The following is a 20317-nucleotide window of genomic DNA, read 5'->3' on the forward strand; positions in this document are numbered from 1 at the left end:
TTGCTTGGGGTATGTCTCTATCAGTTTTGCACATTGAGAGACTGAAATTCTTGCCCATTCTTCCTTTGCAAATAGCTTAAGCTGAGTGAGGTTGGATGGAGAGCATTTGTGAACAGCAGTTTTCAGCTCTTTCCACAGATTCTCGATTGGATTCAGGTCTGGATTTTGACTTGGCCATTCTATCACCTGGATATGTTTATTTGTGAACTATTCCATTGTAGATTTTGCTTTATGTTTTGGATCATTGTCTTGTTGAAAGACAAATCTCCATCCCAGTCTCAGGTCTTTTGCAGACTCCAACAGGTTTTCTTCAAGAATGGTCCTGTATTTGGCTCCATCCATCCTCTTATCAATTTTAACCATCTTCCCTGTCAATGCTGAAGAAAATCAGGCCCAAACCATGATGCTGCCGCCACCATGTTTGACAGTGGGGATATCGTTTGGCATTGTACCCAAATAGTTCGATTTTGGTTTCATCTGACCAGAGCACATTATCTTTTACATGTTCGGTGTGTCTCCCAGGTAGCTTGTGGAAAACTTTAAACAACACTTTTTATGAATATCTTTGAGAAATGGCTTTCTTTTTGTCACTCTTCCATAAAGACCAGATTTGTGCAGTGTACGACTGATTGTTGTCCTATGGACAAACTCTCCCACCTAAGCTGTAGATCTCTGCAGTTCATCCAGAGTGATCATGGGCCTCTTGGCTGCATCTCTGATCAGTCTTCTCCTTGTTTGGGATGAACTTTTTGAGGGACGGACGGTTCTTGGTAGATTTGCAGTGGTATGATACTCCTTCCATTTCAATATGATCGCTTGCACGGTGCTTCTTGGGATATTTGAAGTTGTGGAAATCTTTTTGTAACCAAATCCGGCTTTAAATTTCTCCACAACAGTATCACGGACCTGCCTGTTGTGTTCATTGGTCTTCATGATGCTCTCTGTGTTTTAAACAGAACACTGAGACTATCACAAAGCAGGTGCATTTATACAGAGACTTGATTACAGACAGGTGGCTTATATTTATCATCATCAGTCATTTAGGACAACATTGGATCATTCAGAGAACCTCAATGAACTTCTGGAGTGAGTTTGCTGCACTGAAAGTAAAGTGGCCAAATAATATTGCATGCCCCAATTTTCAGTTTATTCCTTCTTACAAAAGTTTAAAATAAGCAATACATTTTGTTCAACTTCACAATTGTGTCCCACTTGTTGTTGATTCTTCACCATAACATTAAAATTTTTATCTTTATGTTTGAAGCCTAAAATGTGGGAAAAGGTTGAAAAATTCAAGGTGGCCGAATACTTTCACAAGGCACGGTATATGCAAAAGATGAGGACTTCTTTGTATGTGTGAAGGAGGACTTTATGCTGATCTAACAGTAGATGGCGATGTTGTGTAAAGTTTCCTTACTCATTGTTTTGTAAAAAGTCTTTTGGTTTTCTTCCTGGTTTCACTTTCTCTTCCTGATACAATGCTGTATGACTGTGCATATTATTACCTCATGTTCTCTCAGAAGTAAAGAGTTTGTTGTCCCATGTAATCTGCTCTGTGAACTTTCTTCTGCAACTGGAAAGCTAGAAGCTGTGCAACAATACACAGTCTATTACTTCACAAAAAACAATATTTCTACTTCTTCAACACAACCTCAGTTTCTTTAACAAACCCCAGCTCAGCACTTCAGTTTAGTTAGTGAGTCCTATTCTCAATCTGCTGCTCTATGTCTTTTTCCTTTTAAAGGAAATACTGTGCCACTATGGCCGAACCTTAGCTCTTACACTTCTGACTCTTTGAGAACTGCCACCCGGGCCATGCTCTTCGTTTCACATATTGTTTCATCCTGGCCCATTACCTGTCACGGGTGTGTCACAGGGTACAGACAGTTATGCGGTTTCTGGCAATAGAAGTACATAGCCTTTGGCTGCGCAAAATGATCCATGACTTTCTATTGTTCCTGCTGTTAGTATTCATTGTACTAGGTAGCTTTCCTGCTGGCTGTTCATCTCTTCCAATTTAGGACCCAGCGGAGCTCTCCTTCCGTCCAGCTGCTGATCAGTATTCCCCTTGTGCTTACATATTCTCATCTTCCCTGGACTTGTGCTGGTGATATCATTCAGTTCATTCAAGCTCTGGTTTGAAGTTGGTGGCTTGTACTCATCTGTAGTATCATTGCTGAAACTTTGCTGATCTTCTACCTGAGTCATTTGTAAATAAGTAGATCGTATATTTTCCCCCTGTGTTTCCTCCTTGTGTCTTCTTTAGTGTTTAGAGGGGTTGAAAAAGAGCACTATTTAGGGTCCAGCACTAGGGATACTTAGGGTCAGGAATTCGGCTTGGCACATAGGTGCGGAACCTATCTACGGTGGTGAAGGCCCCCAGGGACTAGTGGTAGGTTTGATCAGGGGTCACCGTTTTCCCCTTCCCTAGACACAGGGTTTCCCCATTCGCTTGGTACTTCCCCATACCTAGCATGACATTACCTCTATGATTTATAAACTGCTACGTATTTTGTCCTAGGACCTGTCTCCAGTCACTCGCTCTGTACTTCAGTCAATTCTCTCTCTTTTTACTTTGAATCAGGCTATCTTCTCTTTGGTTTCCTTTAATGTCAGGGGCACTCATGTCATGAAGCGCTGCTCACTAGTCAGGCTGTAAGTCCATCACTACTGCACGCTGGGCCCTACCTGTCCCCATAACAGGAAACTATCACTGTTCATTTCCCGTAGCCACTCCCACTCTGAGCTAGACCCAAACATGAACTCTATCATTCCTTAGAGTCAAGCAATATTCTATCACAAATAATGCACAATACACATTACACATCTTAACAATACTGATGTCTTCAAGGGGGTAATGGGGCAGTATGTCCATCTTCTTACAAATCTACAGGGACTCTAAATTTTCACTCTGCTCATATCTTATCACACAAAAAAGCAAATCCCTCACTCTAGATTATTTGTACAGTTATTCCTGAACAGTCATAGCTCTCATCCAGACATGTTTCCGTTATCCCCACCTCGTCATAATTTTCTTTCAACATTATTAACTCAAATTCATTACTCTCATTAGTATACATGCACTTTATATATTTGTCTGTATCTTTAATCTTTCTTTCTTTAACAACTGTTTTAACCCCTCCCCCATTCCACCTCCATTTTTATTACTTCAGCATAGGTTACTATATGAACTTCTCTTCTTATACAAAAATTGCCATTACCCCCATTCTCTAGTTTTTTCACTCCTCACCATCGTTCTAGAAATTGTTTCCCCCAGATACCTGCAACCCAAATTGAGGTGCCGTTCATCCCTATAGTACATCCTGTAACAGATAGTGAACTTGGTCCTTCCCTATGGCCTAATCTTTTTTAAGGAACTTACACCTAATCTCTAACTGGTCCAAATGTCAATGTGCACCATGACCACTGGGTCCTCAATAAAAATATGTTTTTTTAATGGAAATTGTATTTGCTTTATTAAAAGATTTTTTTTTTTAATAAATACTACAGTGGAGATCAAAATTAGAGAAAAGCACACAATTTCCTGAATGTTAAGGTTATTGTGTTATCCTATATGATTATAACCTAATATGAGTAAACTAGCAGTATTTTAAGCTTATTTCATAAATTAAATGTTTCAAAAGCACATAATAAAAATGTAAATGAGATAAGTGAAAAAGAACACTGATCAAAATTAGAGAATACTTTCAGATACCTGCAAGTTATTGGTGTTAATCTGGCACCTGATGCTAATTTCTTAATTATCTGACAAACCTTATTTAACTGGCAGCCTAACTTTCCAGTTTGCACTGACTTTACAAAAAATGGTGTGCTGATCCAAAGTGACTGAAACCCTCCGTCAACAGGTTGTCCAGATGAAGGCCAAAGGGGTGACTATCAGCCATAGCAAGAGAAGTTGGTCGTTCCAAGTCTGTAATTTCAAGAATATTGCTTCTTTACAACATCACAAACTCTTTCAAGTCCCCCAAGAAAGCTGGTAGCTCTCACTTCAGAGGACAGGATAATGTGGAGAATCTCCATGGGTAATTGTTTAAACACTGCAGCTGGAATTGCTCATCAGTTCAGCACTGAACAGGATAAGGATCTGTCTCGTCATATTGTGTCACAATGTTTAAGAGCATTTGGACTGAAAGCCCACTCTGCAGTGACCAAAGCTCTCATTAGCAGAAAGAATCAAAATGCTAAACTCATCTTTGGTGAGGAGTATGTTGTGTGGACAGAAGAGAAGTGATCCACAGTTCATTTTAGTGATGAAAATAATTTTAATTTATTTGGGTCTGATGGGAAACATTATGTTCTTCGACAAACTGGGGAAAGACTGACCCCAAAGTGTGTTAAGAAGTCAGTGAAAAGTGGCAGAGGAAGTGTCATGGTTTGGGAAATGTTTTCTGCAACAGTAGATGGACATTTCATACGGCTACATGGCAGAGTGAATGCAAGTGTGTATTAGAACCTTCTTCAACATCACGTGGTTTCTTACTTGTGTTCATCACTTCATCAGCCAGCAATTTTCATGCAGGACAATGCCCCCTGTCACACAGCAAAACAGGTAAACAAGTTCCTTGAAACAAAAAACATTGAAACAATGAAATGGCCAGCCAAGAGTCCTGCTCTAAACCCAATAGAAAACCTCTGGAAAATCCTTAGTGACAAAGTTATAGCCAAGAAACCCACAACAGTCAAAGAACTGTGGGAGAGACTGGAAAAAGAGTAGACCAAAATCATACCAGAGCAGTGTGAGAGATTAGTGATGTCCTGTGGCCCCAGATGTGCTGATGTTATTCAAAGCAAAGGCCTGTACACTTCCTACTGATTGGTAATTGTTGTTACCTTGAGAAAATTTAGTTATACTCTTTCTCTGTGCTATAGTCATTGTTCTCTAATTCTGATCATCACGTTTTGGATACAAGAACGGTTTTATTTTGATAAACTTTGGATCTTTTGTAAAATACTGTTCTAGTGGCATGGTGTACCCATTACAAGAAAACCTTCAAATGTTGATCTGTTAAGGGGGGCATAATTTAGGGTGATGCAATCCAAGTTATGCATCTGCATCTTAAACTCGTCTGCTTCCAAATCATGAGTCATTTGTCAGTAGCATGCTATTGGATTCATCCACCCAGACCAGTAAAAGATGTACACAGATTTAGGTAGAAAATATGACTGGTTTAATTGCGGAAGTTAAGATACATTTAAAGAAATCAGTTGGCTAGGAGCCAAAAATACGTAACACGTTTCCTATTGGGTAAACTGCAAAAAGAGCTTATATATGTATATATATGTAATGTATAAGTGTTTCCTCATTTTATATTAAGCTAAGTCAGCATGATTCATTTATCACAGGAAAATCCCAGAATGTCTTGTAAGTCTTATGATGTCTGAATGCAGATATAGGTGTGGTACACAGTGCAAGCGCCATTTTAAGTCCTGCTTTTTGGATATCTTCATATAATTCTTAATACTCATAACAGTTCATAACCATGTCCATACCAGATCAATGTAGATTACATTATTTCTGAAAAAAGCAAGTGATCATACATTGTTCTCTAATTTTGATCTCCAGTGTATACCTCATAGGTTATAAGAACATTCGGGTACATTTATAGGTGTATTTATTTCCTATCTTGCCAATACTGTTCGGTACCTAGACTTTATTAACACTAGAATTACAGTAATTGTTCCTAAGAAAGGATTATTTTTTTAAACAATATAAAATAAAATGGAAATAAATTGAAAAATTTAAAAAACGCCAACCTGATACAAGTGCACCAAGTCCTTTATATGCTTTTATGATATGTGATAAATTATTGCTTTCATTCAGTTGTGTTTGCAATATTTTTTAGAAGACAATTCACTAATTTTAGTATGTTAAACTGACCACATCATAAATAGTGGCTGAAGAGCTGAATATAATGTTTCTTGTATTGTTTAATTTTCATCTCCGTTGTGGGGCTATTATTTTGTAAAGTTTAGATCATAATTTATGATAAATCAATAGGGATGTTATTAGACGTTCGTCTTTGCATGATATCAACCAATAATAAGCTGAAGGCATCATACAGGGCTTAAAAGAACACATCAGAGGTGAGAATAATATGCCTTCTCCTGTCAGACCAACAGCCCTGCTTTCAGTCCTAATTTATGCATCTACTGTGTAGAGTACAGCAGAGATGAGTGTGATAAATGTTTCATGTAACTTTCATCTCAAAGCAGTCAGTCTGTGTGGAGGGGGAATACACTGGAGTGTGATTACAAACACTTCCAGCTTTCATCTCATGCAGTCAGTGTGGGCAGAAGAGGAGCAGACCTGAGCTGAGTGTCATCTCTATAGCTGCACTCTCAGTGCTGTCAGCTCTGCCTCTCTCCCACACTTACTGTGTTGAGCTGAATGTGTTTGCAATTACACTCAGGTCTGCTGTATTTTATATACAGTAGTACATGCAGAAAATGAGGCAGGCCTGTCTAAGATTAAATGTCTCACAGGGTATGGCATGTTCTGACTCTCTGGGGGTGTTTTCTTTTCTCCTCTGCAGGACGCCCCCGGTTTAAGATTGGACAACATCATGCAGAGCTAAAAATACAAGCTCCAGAGATAAATCTCTTGTAATGCCACCTTGGAGTTATCATAAATTATTACCTAAGTTTAAATACATTTTTTTTAGCATACCTGCCAATATTCCATGATGTGGGTAGTTTAACATGCTAAAAATGATGAAAGATCCTTTTTAAATAAAGGAAGTTTCAGTTGTTTTTTTATATTTCCATTGTAGATAATGAAAATTCATATTTTTACAAAAATAATGAGTCAAAAAAGAAGAAATTCTTACCCACATACTTACGGTTCAACTTAAAAACACTGATTATAATGTTACACTGTCACCTTGCATATGGTGGTATATATTAAAATAGCAGGTGCAATATAGTAGGCATTTCTTGAAGTTGATGTGTTAGAAGGATGAAAAATAGGCAAGCTTTAAGCATCGGATTGATTTTGACAAGAGCCAAGTTGTAATGGTTGTATGATATGATTAGAATATCTCCAAAATGGCAGGTCTTGTTGGTTATTTCTGGTACGTAGATTTTTAGCACCTACATAAAGCAGTCCAAGAAAGGAAAACTGGGGAATGGTGCAAGATCATAAATAGCTAAGGCTCATCAAAGTATTTGGTAAGGAAAGTGTAGCCTTTCTTTTATAGCTCCACGGAAGAGCTACTATAACACAAAATGCTGCAAAAGGTAATGATGCATATAATGAAAAGATGTTAGAACAAACAGTGCATCACATCCTGCATTGTATGGAGCTGCGTAGCCACAGAACTGTCAGAGTTCCCTTGTTGAAACTCTGAAAACTCATACATTGGGCACATCACAAATGGACCATGGGCAATGTTGGTGGTCAGGTATGATTATAGGTACATGGCAGAAACCTCAACTTCAACTTGCCTTTTTACTCAAGTTCATAGAGGCCCCACATAAAAACCTACAGGACTTAAAATATCTGCTGCTAACTTCTTGGTGGCATATACCATAGGACTACTTAAAAAATGTAATGGCGTTTTTGACTCAACGGTTAGAGGTATTTTAGTGTCACAAAGATGAAGTAAGCAATATTGGGCAGTGTATACCCCTCGGCAAAATGTCAATCTGAAGTTTATCGATTACTTTTATGTGCACTTTAGCAAGGTAGTCTTTTTGTTTTTTTGGTTTGTAATAAAATAATAATAACATCATAACGATAGTAATAATAACAATAATTGTGATGTGTTTTGTAATAATGATACTTAATCCCAAAATTATGAAAATGATGTTTTATTTTGTAATGATTCTACTGACTTCAACATAATGGAGATCAAGTAAAATTATTTACATTTACATTTACATCATACATTTACATTTACCCCCTCCCCAAACAATTTATATGCATATCTAGCTCTTTTAAGAACTAGTCCAGGGATACCTTTACGTGGCCACTCTACTCCTCTGTTACTGAGAAGTGAGCGTTTAAATTGATACACAAATGAGGCTGAAGATCTGTTTGTAGATCTGAAACCTCTGTCACTTCAGCTCTGTTCCCCTCCGCGCTGATGCCTCCTGCTTGACTGACGACTCTTTTTTTCCAAAGTTACACATCATCTATACATCAAACAAGCAGGAAAAGGTGTCACTATGAAATAGCTACATGCAGATATAAAAAGTATGGGGTGAAATCCTACGGATGGATTTTGTGTAAAATTGTTTACATTTAGAACCACCTTATAGTAGTGTTTTTAGCAAATTCAGCCACACAATACATATACTCATAAATGTATTTATCCAAGAATATATGAAATATGCTTTAAATCATAGCACTGACATGTAATACCTATTGTTTATTAGATTGCTGTTGTTCGATACAGTGAAGAACCAAGAACGGAGTTTCATTTGGGTCAACACAAGGAGAGGAACTCTGTTTTGAAGGCCATTCGAAACATGCAATATTTGGGGGGCAACACTAAGACAGGTAGAAAATCTTCTATTTTGACACAATATTTGGATACATTTATCAATGTATTGATGTCGGTTTTCTCTTTTCTGATACCAATCACATTTTTAAAGTGATACTGTCATCAGATTGATTGTGCGCAAAACAAGCTAGCATGAATCATACACTGGATGTGCAAATGCAGCCATGTAAGTTTTACTCTGAAACACTATGGCATTTAAGAGTAAATATAGTTTGGAAACCGGCCAGGGACTATGTCTCAGCTGAGACTATTATAAGCCAGGTCCCTAGCCAGATTCTCTCCAACCTGATCACTTTGATGGACAGGTCATAAATCTGTCAATTTGAATAAACAAAGAAATGATCCTGCACTACCAGGGTTTACCTTTCATGATTGGGTGGCCAGGGGAAAGCTACTCCAGATCCAAGAATCAAACATGTTCAGAGGGGCACACTTCAAAGGACGCAGATGTCCAGCAAATAATCCACAAAAGAAGAAAAAGTGGCTCCACTCCGAGGTCCTTAAAAAAGATTTATTGATACAAAAAGGTGTGCATAAAAAAAGCAGTGGCAGAGCTGGGCGCAAGCTCCCCAAGACAACGGCCATTTCGCACTAACCCTCAACTTAAGCAGAGTGAGAAGAAGTCCCAGGGACCTAATTCAAACTAGGTAGCCTCGACACACAGTCCCTGGCCAGTTTTTCAAAATATGTAAAAACAAAAAGAATGAAAAAAGGTGGTAGTCACATCCCATAAATTGTTTTACTCAAATTTGGGTAAAAACATGAATGCAGTAGATCACAAAAAGTTTTGTGGATGACTACCATTTCACGTAAAACAACACTTCCTCAGAACCCGTTGAAGTGCTGTTTTATGCGAAATGGCCAGGAATCTACAACATGCCCATTTTCTCCTGCATCCATGTTTTACCAAAATTTGAACGGCATCTGTCACCAGATTTGTCCCTTATATGCTGCAGCCACCAACAGAAAGCTCTTAGGGGTGATCCAAAAGTAATGATAATCGGTTATTTCTATTGCACACAGAAATTACAATAAAAAATGTTTTCTTCTCTCTTAGGTACCCACTAGTCCAGGAAAAAAAAAATCTCTTAAATAGGCCACGATTCCCGGGAGCTACATTCATTTGAATATGAATTGCCAAGGAGTGAACATCAAAATGGAAAAAAACGAGCTCAGAGCTGTCATGAAATACCTCTGCTTGAAAAAAATGACTACCAAAGACATACACAGCGACTTGGTGGAAACATTGGGGGACTCTTCTCCTCCATATTCCACAGTTGCACTCTGGGCCAAGGAATTTAAGCTGGGAAGAACATCGATGGAAGATGAACATTGTGAAGGACGCCCATCCACGTCCCTCAATGAAGAAAACGTGAAAAAAGTTGAAGAAGTTGTATTGGCAGATCAAAGAGTGACTATCAGGCATGTAGCTGAGGTCACAGGGATCTCATATGGCAGTATTCAAACAACCTTGCAAAAGAATTGCATATGAGAAAGGTCTCCGCGCGTTGGGTGCTAAAAATGTTAACCGACGAGCAAAAGAAGAAACGAGTTGACATTTCAATAGCAAATCTCGAAAAGTTCCAAGCAGACAAGGAGAATTTTTTGTTACATTTTTTGACCATGGCCGAGACCTGGATCCACCACTTTGATACCGAAACTAAACAACAATCGATGACATGGAAACGAGCCGACTAACCGACGCCGAAGAAATTCAAAGTGTCAAGCTGAGCAGGGAAGGTTATGGCGTCCGTTTTTTGGTACGCTGAAGGAATTATTATGGTGGACTATTTGGAGAAGGGAGCCACTATTATGGGCTCCTACTATGCAGAACAAATAAGAAGATTGCGGGAGGCTATCAAGGAGAAAAGGCGCGGCAAACTGCGGGCTGGAGTGCTGTTTCACCAAGATAACGCTCACAAAGCTGCAGTTGCCATGGCAACCATTCAAGAAGCGGGCTTTGAACTGGTGAAACACCCCCCCTATTAGCCAGATCTAGCCCCCAGTGACTTCTTTCTCTTTTCTCGCCTCAAGGAACACCTCCGGGGCAAGAAATTTGATGACAATAGCGACGTGATAACTGCTGTTGGGGATTTTTTTGAGGGTCAAGATCAAGAATTTTTTTCGAAGGGAATTCTAAGTTTAGAAAAGAGATGGACTAAATGTATAGACTTGTTAGGAGACTATGTAAAAAAATATATATTTTTTTAAATATATTCATTGTGTTTATTGATTATCATTACTTTTGGATCGCCCCTCGTATATCCAGAATTCTAGAATGCTTTTTATAAGTGTCCAGGCCGCTCTGTATAGTGTAAAAAAACATTTATTATATTCACCTTCGGGGTTGTTGGGTTCAATTGGCTTCGCTGGTCTCGGGTCTGGCGTCTCTTCTATCCTGTGCAGTTGTCGTCCTACTTCCCAGCTCCGTGTGGATGACGTGTCCTATGCGCCCTGCACATGCGCATTGCGCTCCTGCACATGCCCAATATGATCTGCCCTGCTAAGGAAAGATTAAAGTATTGTAGTGCGCATGTGCAGAAGGTCTTTGACCTTTCCTCGTGCCTTTGCAGTACAGACCTTTGCTCTGCCCTCAATAGAACAGATCAAAGTGCGCATGCACAGGAGCACAATGGAGGCCTCTGTGTGGATGACATAGGATGTGTCATTCACATGGAGCTATGAAGGAGGATGGCAATGGAAGAAAGTGAGGAGGCAGCGGGCTGAGACCAGCGACACCCATTGGATCCAATCACCCTGCAGGTGAGTATAATAAAAGGTCTTTTTTACATTATACAGAGGCATGGGCTCTTATATACAGTATTCTATAATGCTGTATATAAGAGCTTACTGGGCGTGTTTGCAGCTCATAAGGGAAAATCCTGGTGACCGATGCAATTTAATGAAAAGTTTTTTATGGGATGCTGAGTGCCACCTATCTATTTTCTTTCTTTTTGTTTTTGCATAGCTTGGACTCGTCAGGTTGAACAACATGATTTCCCAGCAGCCAGACAGTGCATTTCCAATTTATATCTCTTAGAGGAGTTTTTTTATGGTGTAGATCTCTTATTTTATTTTATAGCTTTTCAAAGTATGTTCACTCTACAACCCCACAGTTTTTCAGAGAACACATACCTGGCTGAAATTGGCCAAGTAGTGTTTGATTCCCGATGGCCATGGGCCGGCCAGCGTGATTCTGATGACAGGTTACTTTTAAAGCTTTCAAGTCTCGCTCTGTATAGTCTGCGTTCCAAGAGGTGTTGCACTTTGGAACTTAATTTATTGTAAAATCTATATAAAGAACATTTTTACAAGGGCTCGGTAGAGGCAGTAGTGTGGCCTAGAGCAGCTAAGTATTTTACTAGTCTGATTTTTTTTTAATCAGTCATCACAAATTCACTTTTATGCAGTGCTTTTATAGTTTTTTTTAGGTAGAAGATAAGTAGAAGACAAGAGAAAAGAAACCCCCCCATTGTTTTGCTTATACATTTTACATGAAAAGATTCAGGCTTAAAACTCATCTGCCATTTTGATAAATAATGCAGTGAGCTGAACACCTCATAAGCACTATGAAAAATAATTATCTATGTATTCTATTAAGGTCGTGGCATTGGACATGTTCTAAAGGAGATGTTTCAAGTGTCTAAAGGAATGAGGCCTGAATCTCCTCATCTGATGTTATTGGTGACTGATGGACGATCACAGGATAATGTTATACAGCCTTCAAGAGTGGCCCATGTCTTAGGTAATGTCATTTTAGATCATTAGTTATCAAACATAAAAAAAAAATGTTCCATTGTTTCCAAGTCTTTACAGCACAACATTATTTTTGTGGTTCACATCTGCATTACATTCTATATTAGGAGCCTCTGTCACTTTTTGGCCAAAAATACCAATACACAAGAGAAACCCCATATTATTCAATATGTGCAGTTAGTGCAGCTGGTGTTTCACATGTCAGAGGTGTAATGGGAAAAAAAAACAATGGAATTGGGAAATGTAGATGCAAACAGATATTAAATGAAAATATTTATGGACATATACAGTAAACTTGAAGGGGTTGTCTCTTTTGGATTATTTTAACACATTAGACAGGTTCCTCTTCCTGCAAAGCCCCACTTATTAGCTGTAATTTGTGGCAAATTCTAAAAAGAAGCCCTTTTTAATATACCAGTATTTTGGTCTACATTTTGCATTAAAGAAGCTGTGACATCTTTTGTGTTCAGGAGCTCTTGATGACTGACAGTGTGGACCAGGAGCATTGCTTAGCTGCTGACCCAGACTTTGCACTCTACCGAGCAGTTGGAGGTACAAAAGGACAATGAAGTTGACTGGATCAAACTATCCTGCCAGCTTCAAAGCAAAGCTTGTAAGCTCAATATTAAGTGCTACTCTCGTTGCCTAGAAGACCAGCTACTGCTGATTCACTGCAGCGGTGGCTGGTAAGCTAGGTAATGTGCAGTAAACATTAAAATTAAAAGTTTCTCAGTTCTTGAGCACAAAAAGGAATTTTAAGTAAAGGTAAATTGCAACATTGTTTTGGTTTTACAAGAACTTTAATTTTACTTTCTAAAGTGAACCTCACAGATGCTGCCCAACCCATGTGCAGCATGTATCAGTCACTGGATGCATGATTTCATCCAGGTATCTTTATTTTTAAAGCTGTCACAACAACTAAGCAACATGGGAGTCTAGTCCTACAAGTGGGTCCTTGGATGCTTCTCTATGCTCACTCCCCTGGAGTCTCAAGTCTCTCCCTGCTTGCCTGTATAGATCACTGGCAGCTGGTTGGGAGAATCTGCTGGCAACTGGATGTCTGTCTTGTCTCCCATAATGGTCAGTCCTCGGCAGCTTCTAAAGGCTGTACTTCTCTGAAGTACTGCAACGGTTCGGTGTCAAACATACCTGGATGAAATCGTACAGCCGCTACCTGATACATACCGCGCATAGATTGGGCCACATGTGACAGCTGTTCGGTTCATTTTAAGATATTAAGTTGTCTCCATTATATTTTTAAGCCAAATCAATGGGTGGATCCTAATCTGAGAAAAAGTAAAATTGAATGCTTTCCACTTTGGTGTTTTCTGTTTTTAAATTACAAATACTAATGGAAAACACTGACCGGAACTCTTTCATCTGAAAGTTTCATAAGTGTTTATTGAGAACCTGTCATGTAAAAAATGTTAACTTGCAGATATAGGATTAATTTGCAGGCTAATAGTGTTTTAAAGCCATGTGGCCATTGGACTGGAAACCCAGCTACTGGGAGGAAGTTAACTTTATTCCTTCCAGCAGCCTACAGCTTTCAGTCATAGTGGTTCAGCCAGAGTGGCTTCAGTCACCTCTCAGAACATAGTGACTTGTGGCTGTAACTATACACCAGCACTGACAACCACCTCAGCAGTGCATGAGGGCTGAGCCATCTGTCAGTCAGTGCCAAGAACGTGGTTCCAGCCGCCGCTCACTATGTACTGAGAGGTGATTGAATACGTGCGGCCATGCCTTTATAGCTGAAAGTCAGAGGCTGCTGGGAGGGATAAATTTAATTTCCTCTCATGAGCCAGGCTTTCAGTATGGCAACCACACTGCTTCAGAGCAGATTAATTCAATATCTGTAGGTTGATATCATTTGTCATTATGACTCAGCACTGACTGACAGACGGCTCCAGCTTTCAGTCCCAGAGGCACAACTTTAGTCACCACTCAGTACATAGTGAGCGACGGCTGTAAACATACCCCAGCTCTGACTCACATCCAGCTCAGCAGTGCATCAGTGCTCAGCCGGCCTTCAGTCAATGCCAAGGGTGTGGTTACAACAACCATTCACTATGTACTGAGTGGTAACTGAAGCAGGGACAGCCACACCTCTATGACTGAGAGCTGGAGGCTGCTGAAAACAATAAAGTTAATTTTGTCCTGTAGCCTGGTTTTCAGTGCAATGGCGACACAGCTATTAACCTGCAGATTAACCTATATCTGCAGGTTAATAGCTTCTGGGGACATGACAGGTTCCCTTTAATTTCCCTCCAGCAGCACTACCACAGGGGAAGGTAAGCATTTAACAGTGCCCATTCAAATGAATGGATTATCTGTGTAATGAAGAAAGGATTAGTCCTCTACAGAGACATTCTTTGTCTCCATTTGGTCAAAACAGAAAGATACTGTACAAACCACCAACTGTCCTATATTGGGTTTTTTTCTTACCGAAAACTTAATTTTCAGTTAGGCAGTGTAATTCTTACATTGTATTCTCTATGACATACTTGGAATAGAAATACATTCATGGGACATTTAATGAACAGTTTTACTAGATGAGCTGTGTTAAATGAGAGTCACATTATAGAATATTTGCAACACTTTTCTACCAGCTCATGAAAGAATATAACACAATTGTAACACAGCTTTATTCATTTCTTATCCACATTAAAGGGAGTTAGTACAATCGGTAGTAATTTGTGGATGACATAAATTCACAGCACACATTTAAAAATGTGAAATATTTTAAAATAATTTCTTTTTGACTACAGAAATTGGTACTTTTCACATAATTATAGCTACTTCATCTGTAAAATTATACTTGATCTTTTCTATTATTTTACGCTTTCCATTTTTTTTTTCTAAATGTTTAAAGTGCTATCAAATGTTTACATCCTTTATCTTATACAATCATGGCAAAAAATGTCAACTTTGAAATTGTTCCAGAAAATGAAGTATATCTCCCTGAAAATTATTGCAATTACAAATGTTTTGTCATACACATGTTTATTTTCTTTGTGTGTATTGGAACAACACAAAAAAATTTGATAAAAGGCAAATTGGACATAACTACACACAATACCCTAAAAATGGGCCAGACAAAATTGTTGGCTCCTTTCCAAAATTGTTGGTAGAAAAACTTTTTTTCAAGCATGTGATGCTCATTCAAACTCACCTGTGGTAAGTAATAGTTATGTGGAATATGAAAATCACACCTGAAACCAGATAAAAAGGAGATACGTTGACTCAATCTTTGCATTGTGTGTGACACATTAAGCATAGAAAACAGAAAGAGGAGATGAGAACTGTCTCAGGAATTGAGAACCAACATTTTTTAAAAATATCAACAATTTCAAGGTTACAAGTCCATGTCCAAAGATCTTGATGTTCCTTTGTACATGGTTCACAACATAATTAAGAAGTTTAAAACCAATGGCACTGTAACTAATCTATCTGTATGTGGACGGAAGAGAAAAATTGATGAAAGGTTGGAACGCAGGATAGTCCTGATGGTGGATAAGCAGCTCCAACAAAGTTCCAAAGAAATTAAAGATGTCCTGCAGGCTCAAGGTGCATCAGTGTCAGCACAAACTATCCACTGACATTTGAATGAAAAGAAATACTATGGCAGGAGACCCAGGAAGACCCCACTCTGACACAGAGACATAATAAATCTAGACTGAAGTTTGCAAAAATGTACAGTACAGACCAAAAGTTTGGACACACCTTCTCATTCAAAGAGTTTTCTTTATTTTCAGGACTCTGAAAATTGTAGATTCACATTGAAGGCATCAAAACTATGAATTAAAACATGTGGAATGAAATACTTAAAAAAAGTGTGAAACAACTGAAAATGTCTTATATTCTAGGTTCTTCAAAGTAGCCACCTTTTGCTTTCATTACAACTTTGCACACTCTTGGCATTCTCTTGATGAGCTTCAACAGGTAGTCACCGGAAATGGTTTTCCAACAGTCTTGAAGGAGTTCCTAGAGATGCTTAGCACTTGTTGGCCCTTTTGCCTTCACTCTGCAGTCCAGCTCACCCCAAACCATCTCAATTGGGTTCAGGTCTGGTGACTGTGGAGACCAGGTCATCTGGCGTAGCACCCCATCACTCTCCTTCTTAGTCAAATAGTCCTTTCACAGCCTGGAGGTGTGTTTGGGGTCATTGTCCTGTTGAAAAATAAATGGTGATCCAACTAAACGCAAACCGGATGGAATAGCATGCCGCTGCAAGATGCTGTGGTAGCCATGCTGGTTCAGTATGCCTGCAATTTTGAATAAATCCCATAAATAAATCCCAACAGTATCACCAGCAAAACACCCCCACACCATTACACCTCCTCCTCCATGTTTCACGGTGGGAACCAGCCATGTAGAGTCCATCCGTTCACCTTTTCTACAAAGACACGGTGGTTGGATCCAAAGATCTCAAATTTGGACTCATCAGACCAAAGCACAGATTTCCACTGGTCTAATGTCCATTCCTTGTGTTCTTTAGCCAAAACAAGTGTCTTCTGCTTGTTGCCTGTCCTTAGCAGTGGTTTCCTAGCAGCTATTTTACCATGAAGGCCTGCTGCACAAAGTCTCCTCTTAACAGTTGTTGTAGAGATGAGGTGTGTCCAAACTTTTGGTCTTTACTGTATGTGAGCAAGCCAAAATCCTTCTGGGAAAGCATCTTGTGGACAGATGAGACCAGGAGAGAGATTTTTGGTAAAGCACATCATTCTATTTACTGATAAGGAAATGAGGCCTACAAAGAAAAGAACACAGTACATCCAGTCAAATATGGTGGCAGTTCAAAGATTACTTGTGGTTACCTTCCTGCCTCTAGCATTGGGTGCCTTCACTGTGTGCAAGGCATCATGAAATCTGAAGATTACCAAAAGATTTTGGGTTGCAATGTAGTACCCAGTGTCAGAAAGCTGGGTTTGCGTCCCAGGTCATGGGTCTTCCACCAGGACAATGACCCCAAACATACTTCAAGAAGCACCTAGAAATGAATGGAGATATAGTACTGGGGAGTCCTGAAGTGGTCAGCAATGAGTCTGGATTTAAATCTCATTGAATACCTTGGAGAGATCCTAAACTTGCTTTTCGGAGAACGCACCCTTCAAATATGAGAGACCTGTAGCAGTTTGCAGAAGAGGAGTGGTCCAAAATTCCAGTTGAGAGGTCTAAGAAGTTTCTTGATGGTTATACGATGTGATTAATTGCAGTTATTTATTTTAAAGGGTGTACAACCAAATATTAAGTTGAGAGTGCCATCAATTTTATCCAGCCCATTTTGGGGGTTTTATGTGAAATTATGTCTAATTTCCCTTTTTTTCTTTGTTTTTTTCTTGTTATTCCTATACACACTAAGGAAATAAACATGTGTTTGACAAAGTGTGTAATTGCAATAATTTTCCGGGAGAAAAAGTTATTGTTCTGGAACAACTCAAGGGTGCAAACACTTTTGGCCATGACTATAACAAAATACTTTCATGTAGAAATGTATTATTCTATAACCTACATTTGCAACACGCTACATCGTTAGTCTAGTTTATCTACAAAATTTGCATAGGACTTGGTTCATCATCAGCTGCAGGTAACGTAGTCACAGTCAGCACAATATTTGCATAGTTTACGGGGTCAGCATAATGAATAGTTTTTCTAATTTGTTTAAATATGAATTCAGTTGATGATCTGTGGAAAGAAACTCCATCAGCACTTTTTTGCTATATCATCTAAAAGAATTTAGGGGCAGAGATCCTGATTATAGCAATTTGTCACTTTCTAGCTAAAGTTCTGATAAAACAGTGTTTTATTAACCGGAGATTATTAGTCAAAAGTCTGGTAAACCTGCCATGTAATTCTCTATATTTATGACCTCTGTATAGCCATGGTCCACCACTGATTGATTTCTGCCTATGCACAGTGTACACAGTAAGTTATCAGGCGCAGTGTCAGAATCAGTAGTCTGAACACATCCCGACGCCACCTTGACAGTCGGTGAAGTTAATAAAAACCTTTCTGTGACACTTGTCATGTCACTGCTTTGTTAGACCCGCAACACACATCCGTTTAATTTGTACGTGTGCGGTACGTATTTGCACGTACCGGAGACACGTACACACGTAGACCCATGTTGTTCTATGGTAGATGGCACACACACGTAAAATCGCACGGAACGTGTGTCCGTGTGGTAAGTACGTGTGTGCGCTTTTCTACACGGACAACATGTCCGTTTTTGGCCTGCAGCATGCAGGCACGGACCCGCTTTAGTCTATGGGTCCGTGCCTGCACGTACCGCACACGGAGCATGTCCGTGTTCAGCACGTTTCGTGCGTGTGCGTTTTTACACTAGCGATCTTATTTTTTTTTTTAATTAAATTCAGTATACTTACCTTTTTTTTCTGCTGTTATCAGTCATACTTACATTGGCGCTCGGTTTTTTTCTTCCCCCGGCTCATACCGCTCCCCGATCACCAGCGCGGCGAGGAACAGCTGTGCAGAGAATGTGCAGCAACAATTACTTTGAATATGCCGGCCGCTCATTAATCAATCTTGTATTCCCTGCTTTCCCCACCCACAGACGCCTGTGATTGGTTGCAGTCAGACACGCCCCCCACGCTGAGTGACAGCTGTCTCACTGCACCCAATCACAGCAGCCGGTGGGCGTGTCTATACTGTGCAGTAAAATAGATAAATAAATAATTAAAAAAAACGGCGTGCGGTCCCCCCCATTTTAATACCAGCCAGATAAAGCCATACGGCTGAAGGCTGGTATTCTCAGGATGGGGAACCCCACGTTATGGGGAGCCCCCCAGCCTAACAATATCAGTCAGCAGCCGCCCAGAATTGCCGCATACATTATATGCAACAGTTCTGGGACTGTACCCGGCTCTTCCCGATTTGCCCTGGTGCGTTGGCAAATCGGGGTAATAAGGAGTTATTGGCAGCCCATAGCTGCCAATAAGTCCTAGATTAACCATGTCAGGCGTCTCCCCGAGATACCTTCCATGATTAATCTGTAAGTGACAGTAAATAAACACACACACACCCGAAAAAATCCTTTATTAGAAATAAAAAACAGAAACATATACCCTGGTTCACCACTTTAATAAGCCCGAAAAAGCCCTCCATGTCTGGCGTACTCCAGGATGCTCCAGCGTCGCATCCAGCTCTGCTGCATGGAGGTGACCGGAGCTGCAGAAGACACCGCCGCTCCTGTCACCTCCACGCAGCTAATGAAGGCAATAGCGCGATCAGCTGTATTCAGCGTTGGCCGCGAGTAATCTCAGTGACAGCTCCGCTGATCGCGCTATTGCCTTCATTAGCTGCATGGAGGTGACAGGAGCGGCGGTGCTCATTGATAGCAGTCTCTCGGCCCCAAAAATTGCAAAACTGCATCCTGTGAGTGCCATGAGAGTTGGAAGAATATGAAATTAAATCCTTTCTTCCATTCAAAAGCCAAAAGGTGGACGTCCAGGCAAAATATCAGCATCAACAAGTTGGCTCATTACAAGGTCTATTAGTTCTGGCGCAACAAACATGGCAGTAGAGGTGGCTCGTATGCATCATAATAATGAGATCACAGACATCCGCACAAGCACCATGTGACACGTGTTACACAATTCTGGAATTGTGGCCCAAAAAAAGATGAAGGATCCTCGACTTCAATATCCTTCATAAGAAGTATTGGCGCGAATTAACAAAAAAGTACGAAGAGTGGACAGTAGAAGACTGAAAACGGGTGATTTCGAGTAATGAGATGATAAACCAGGCTCTAATGTGTACTAATGCATCTGGAATAAACAAGGGAAAAAGGTACTAACAGACTGAGAAATTGAAGGAACTGTCAAGTTCAGTGAAGGAAGCCTGATGATATAGGGTTGTTTCACTTCCAAAGGCGTTTGTTACTTGACAAGGATTGATAGTATTCTTAGTGCTGAACTTTATGTGATTATATTAGAAGATGAGTTGTTTCATATGCTAGAGTACTATGGGTATGAAAAGGATGACATAGTGTTCCAGCAGGACAATGACCTGAA

General features: G+C 39.8%; 1 protein-coding gene across 1 annotated transcript in view; it reads left to right on the forward strand.

Annotated features, from left to right (window-relative positions):
• LOC142302455 (uncharacterized) overlaps positions 1–20317 on the forward strand; it is a 593189-nt gene that overhangs the window by 114209 nt on the left and 458663 nt on the right. Inside the window, exons 22-23 of the mRNA XM_075343517.1 lie at positions 8398–8521; positions 12127–12270. Of these exons, the coding sequence (XP_075199632.1) occupies positions 8398–8521; positions 12127–12270 (268 nt within the window). The remainder of the gene's footprint in view (positions 1–8397; positions 8522–12126; positions 12271–20317) is intronic.

The sequence above is a fragment of the Anomaloglossus baeobatrachus genome, chromosome 4, assembly GCF_048569485.1.
Source record: "Anomaloglossus baeobatrachus isolate aAnoBae1 chromosome 4, aAnoBae1.hap1, whole genome shotgun sequence".
In the NCBI taxonomy this organism is placed as follows: Eukaryota; Metazoa; Chordata; class Amphibia; order Anura; family Aromobatidae; genus Anomaloglossus; species Anomaloglossus baeobatrachus.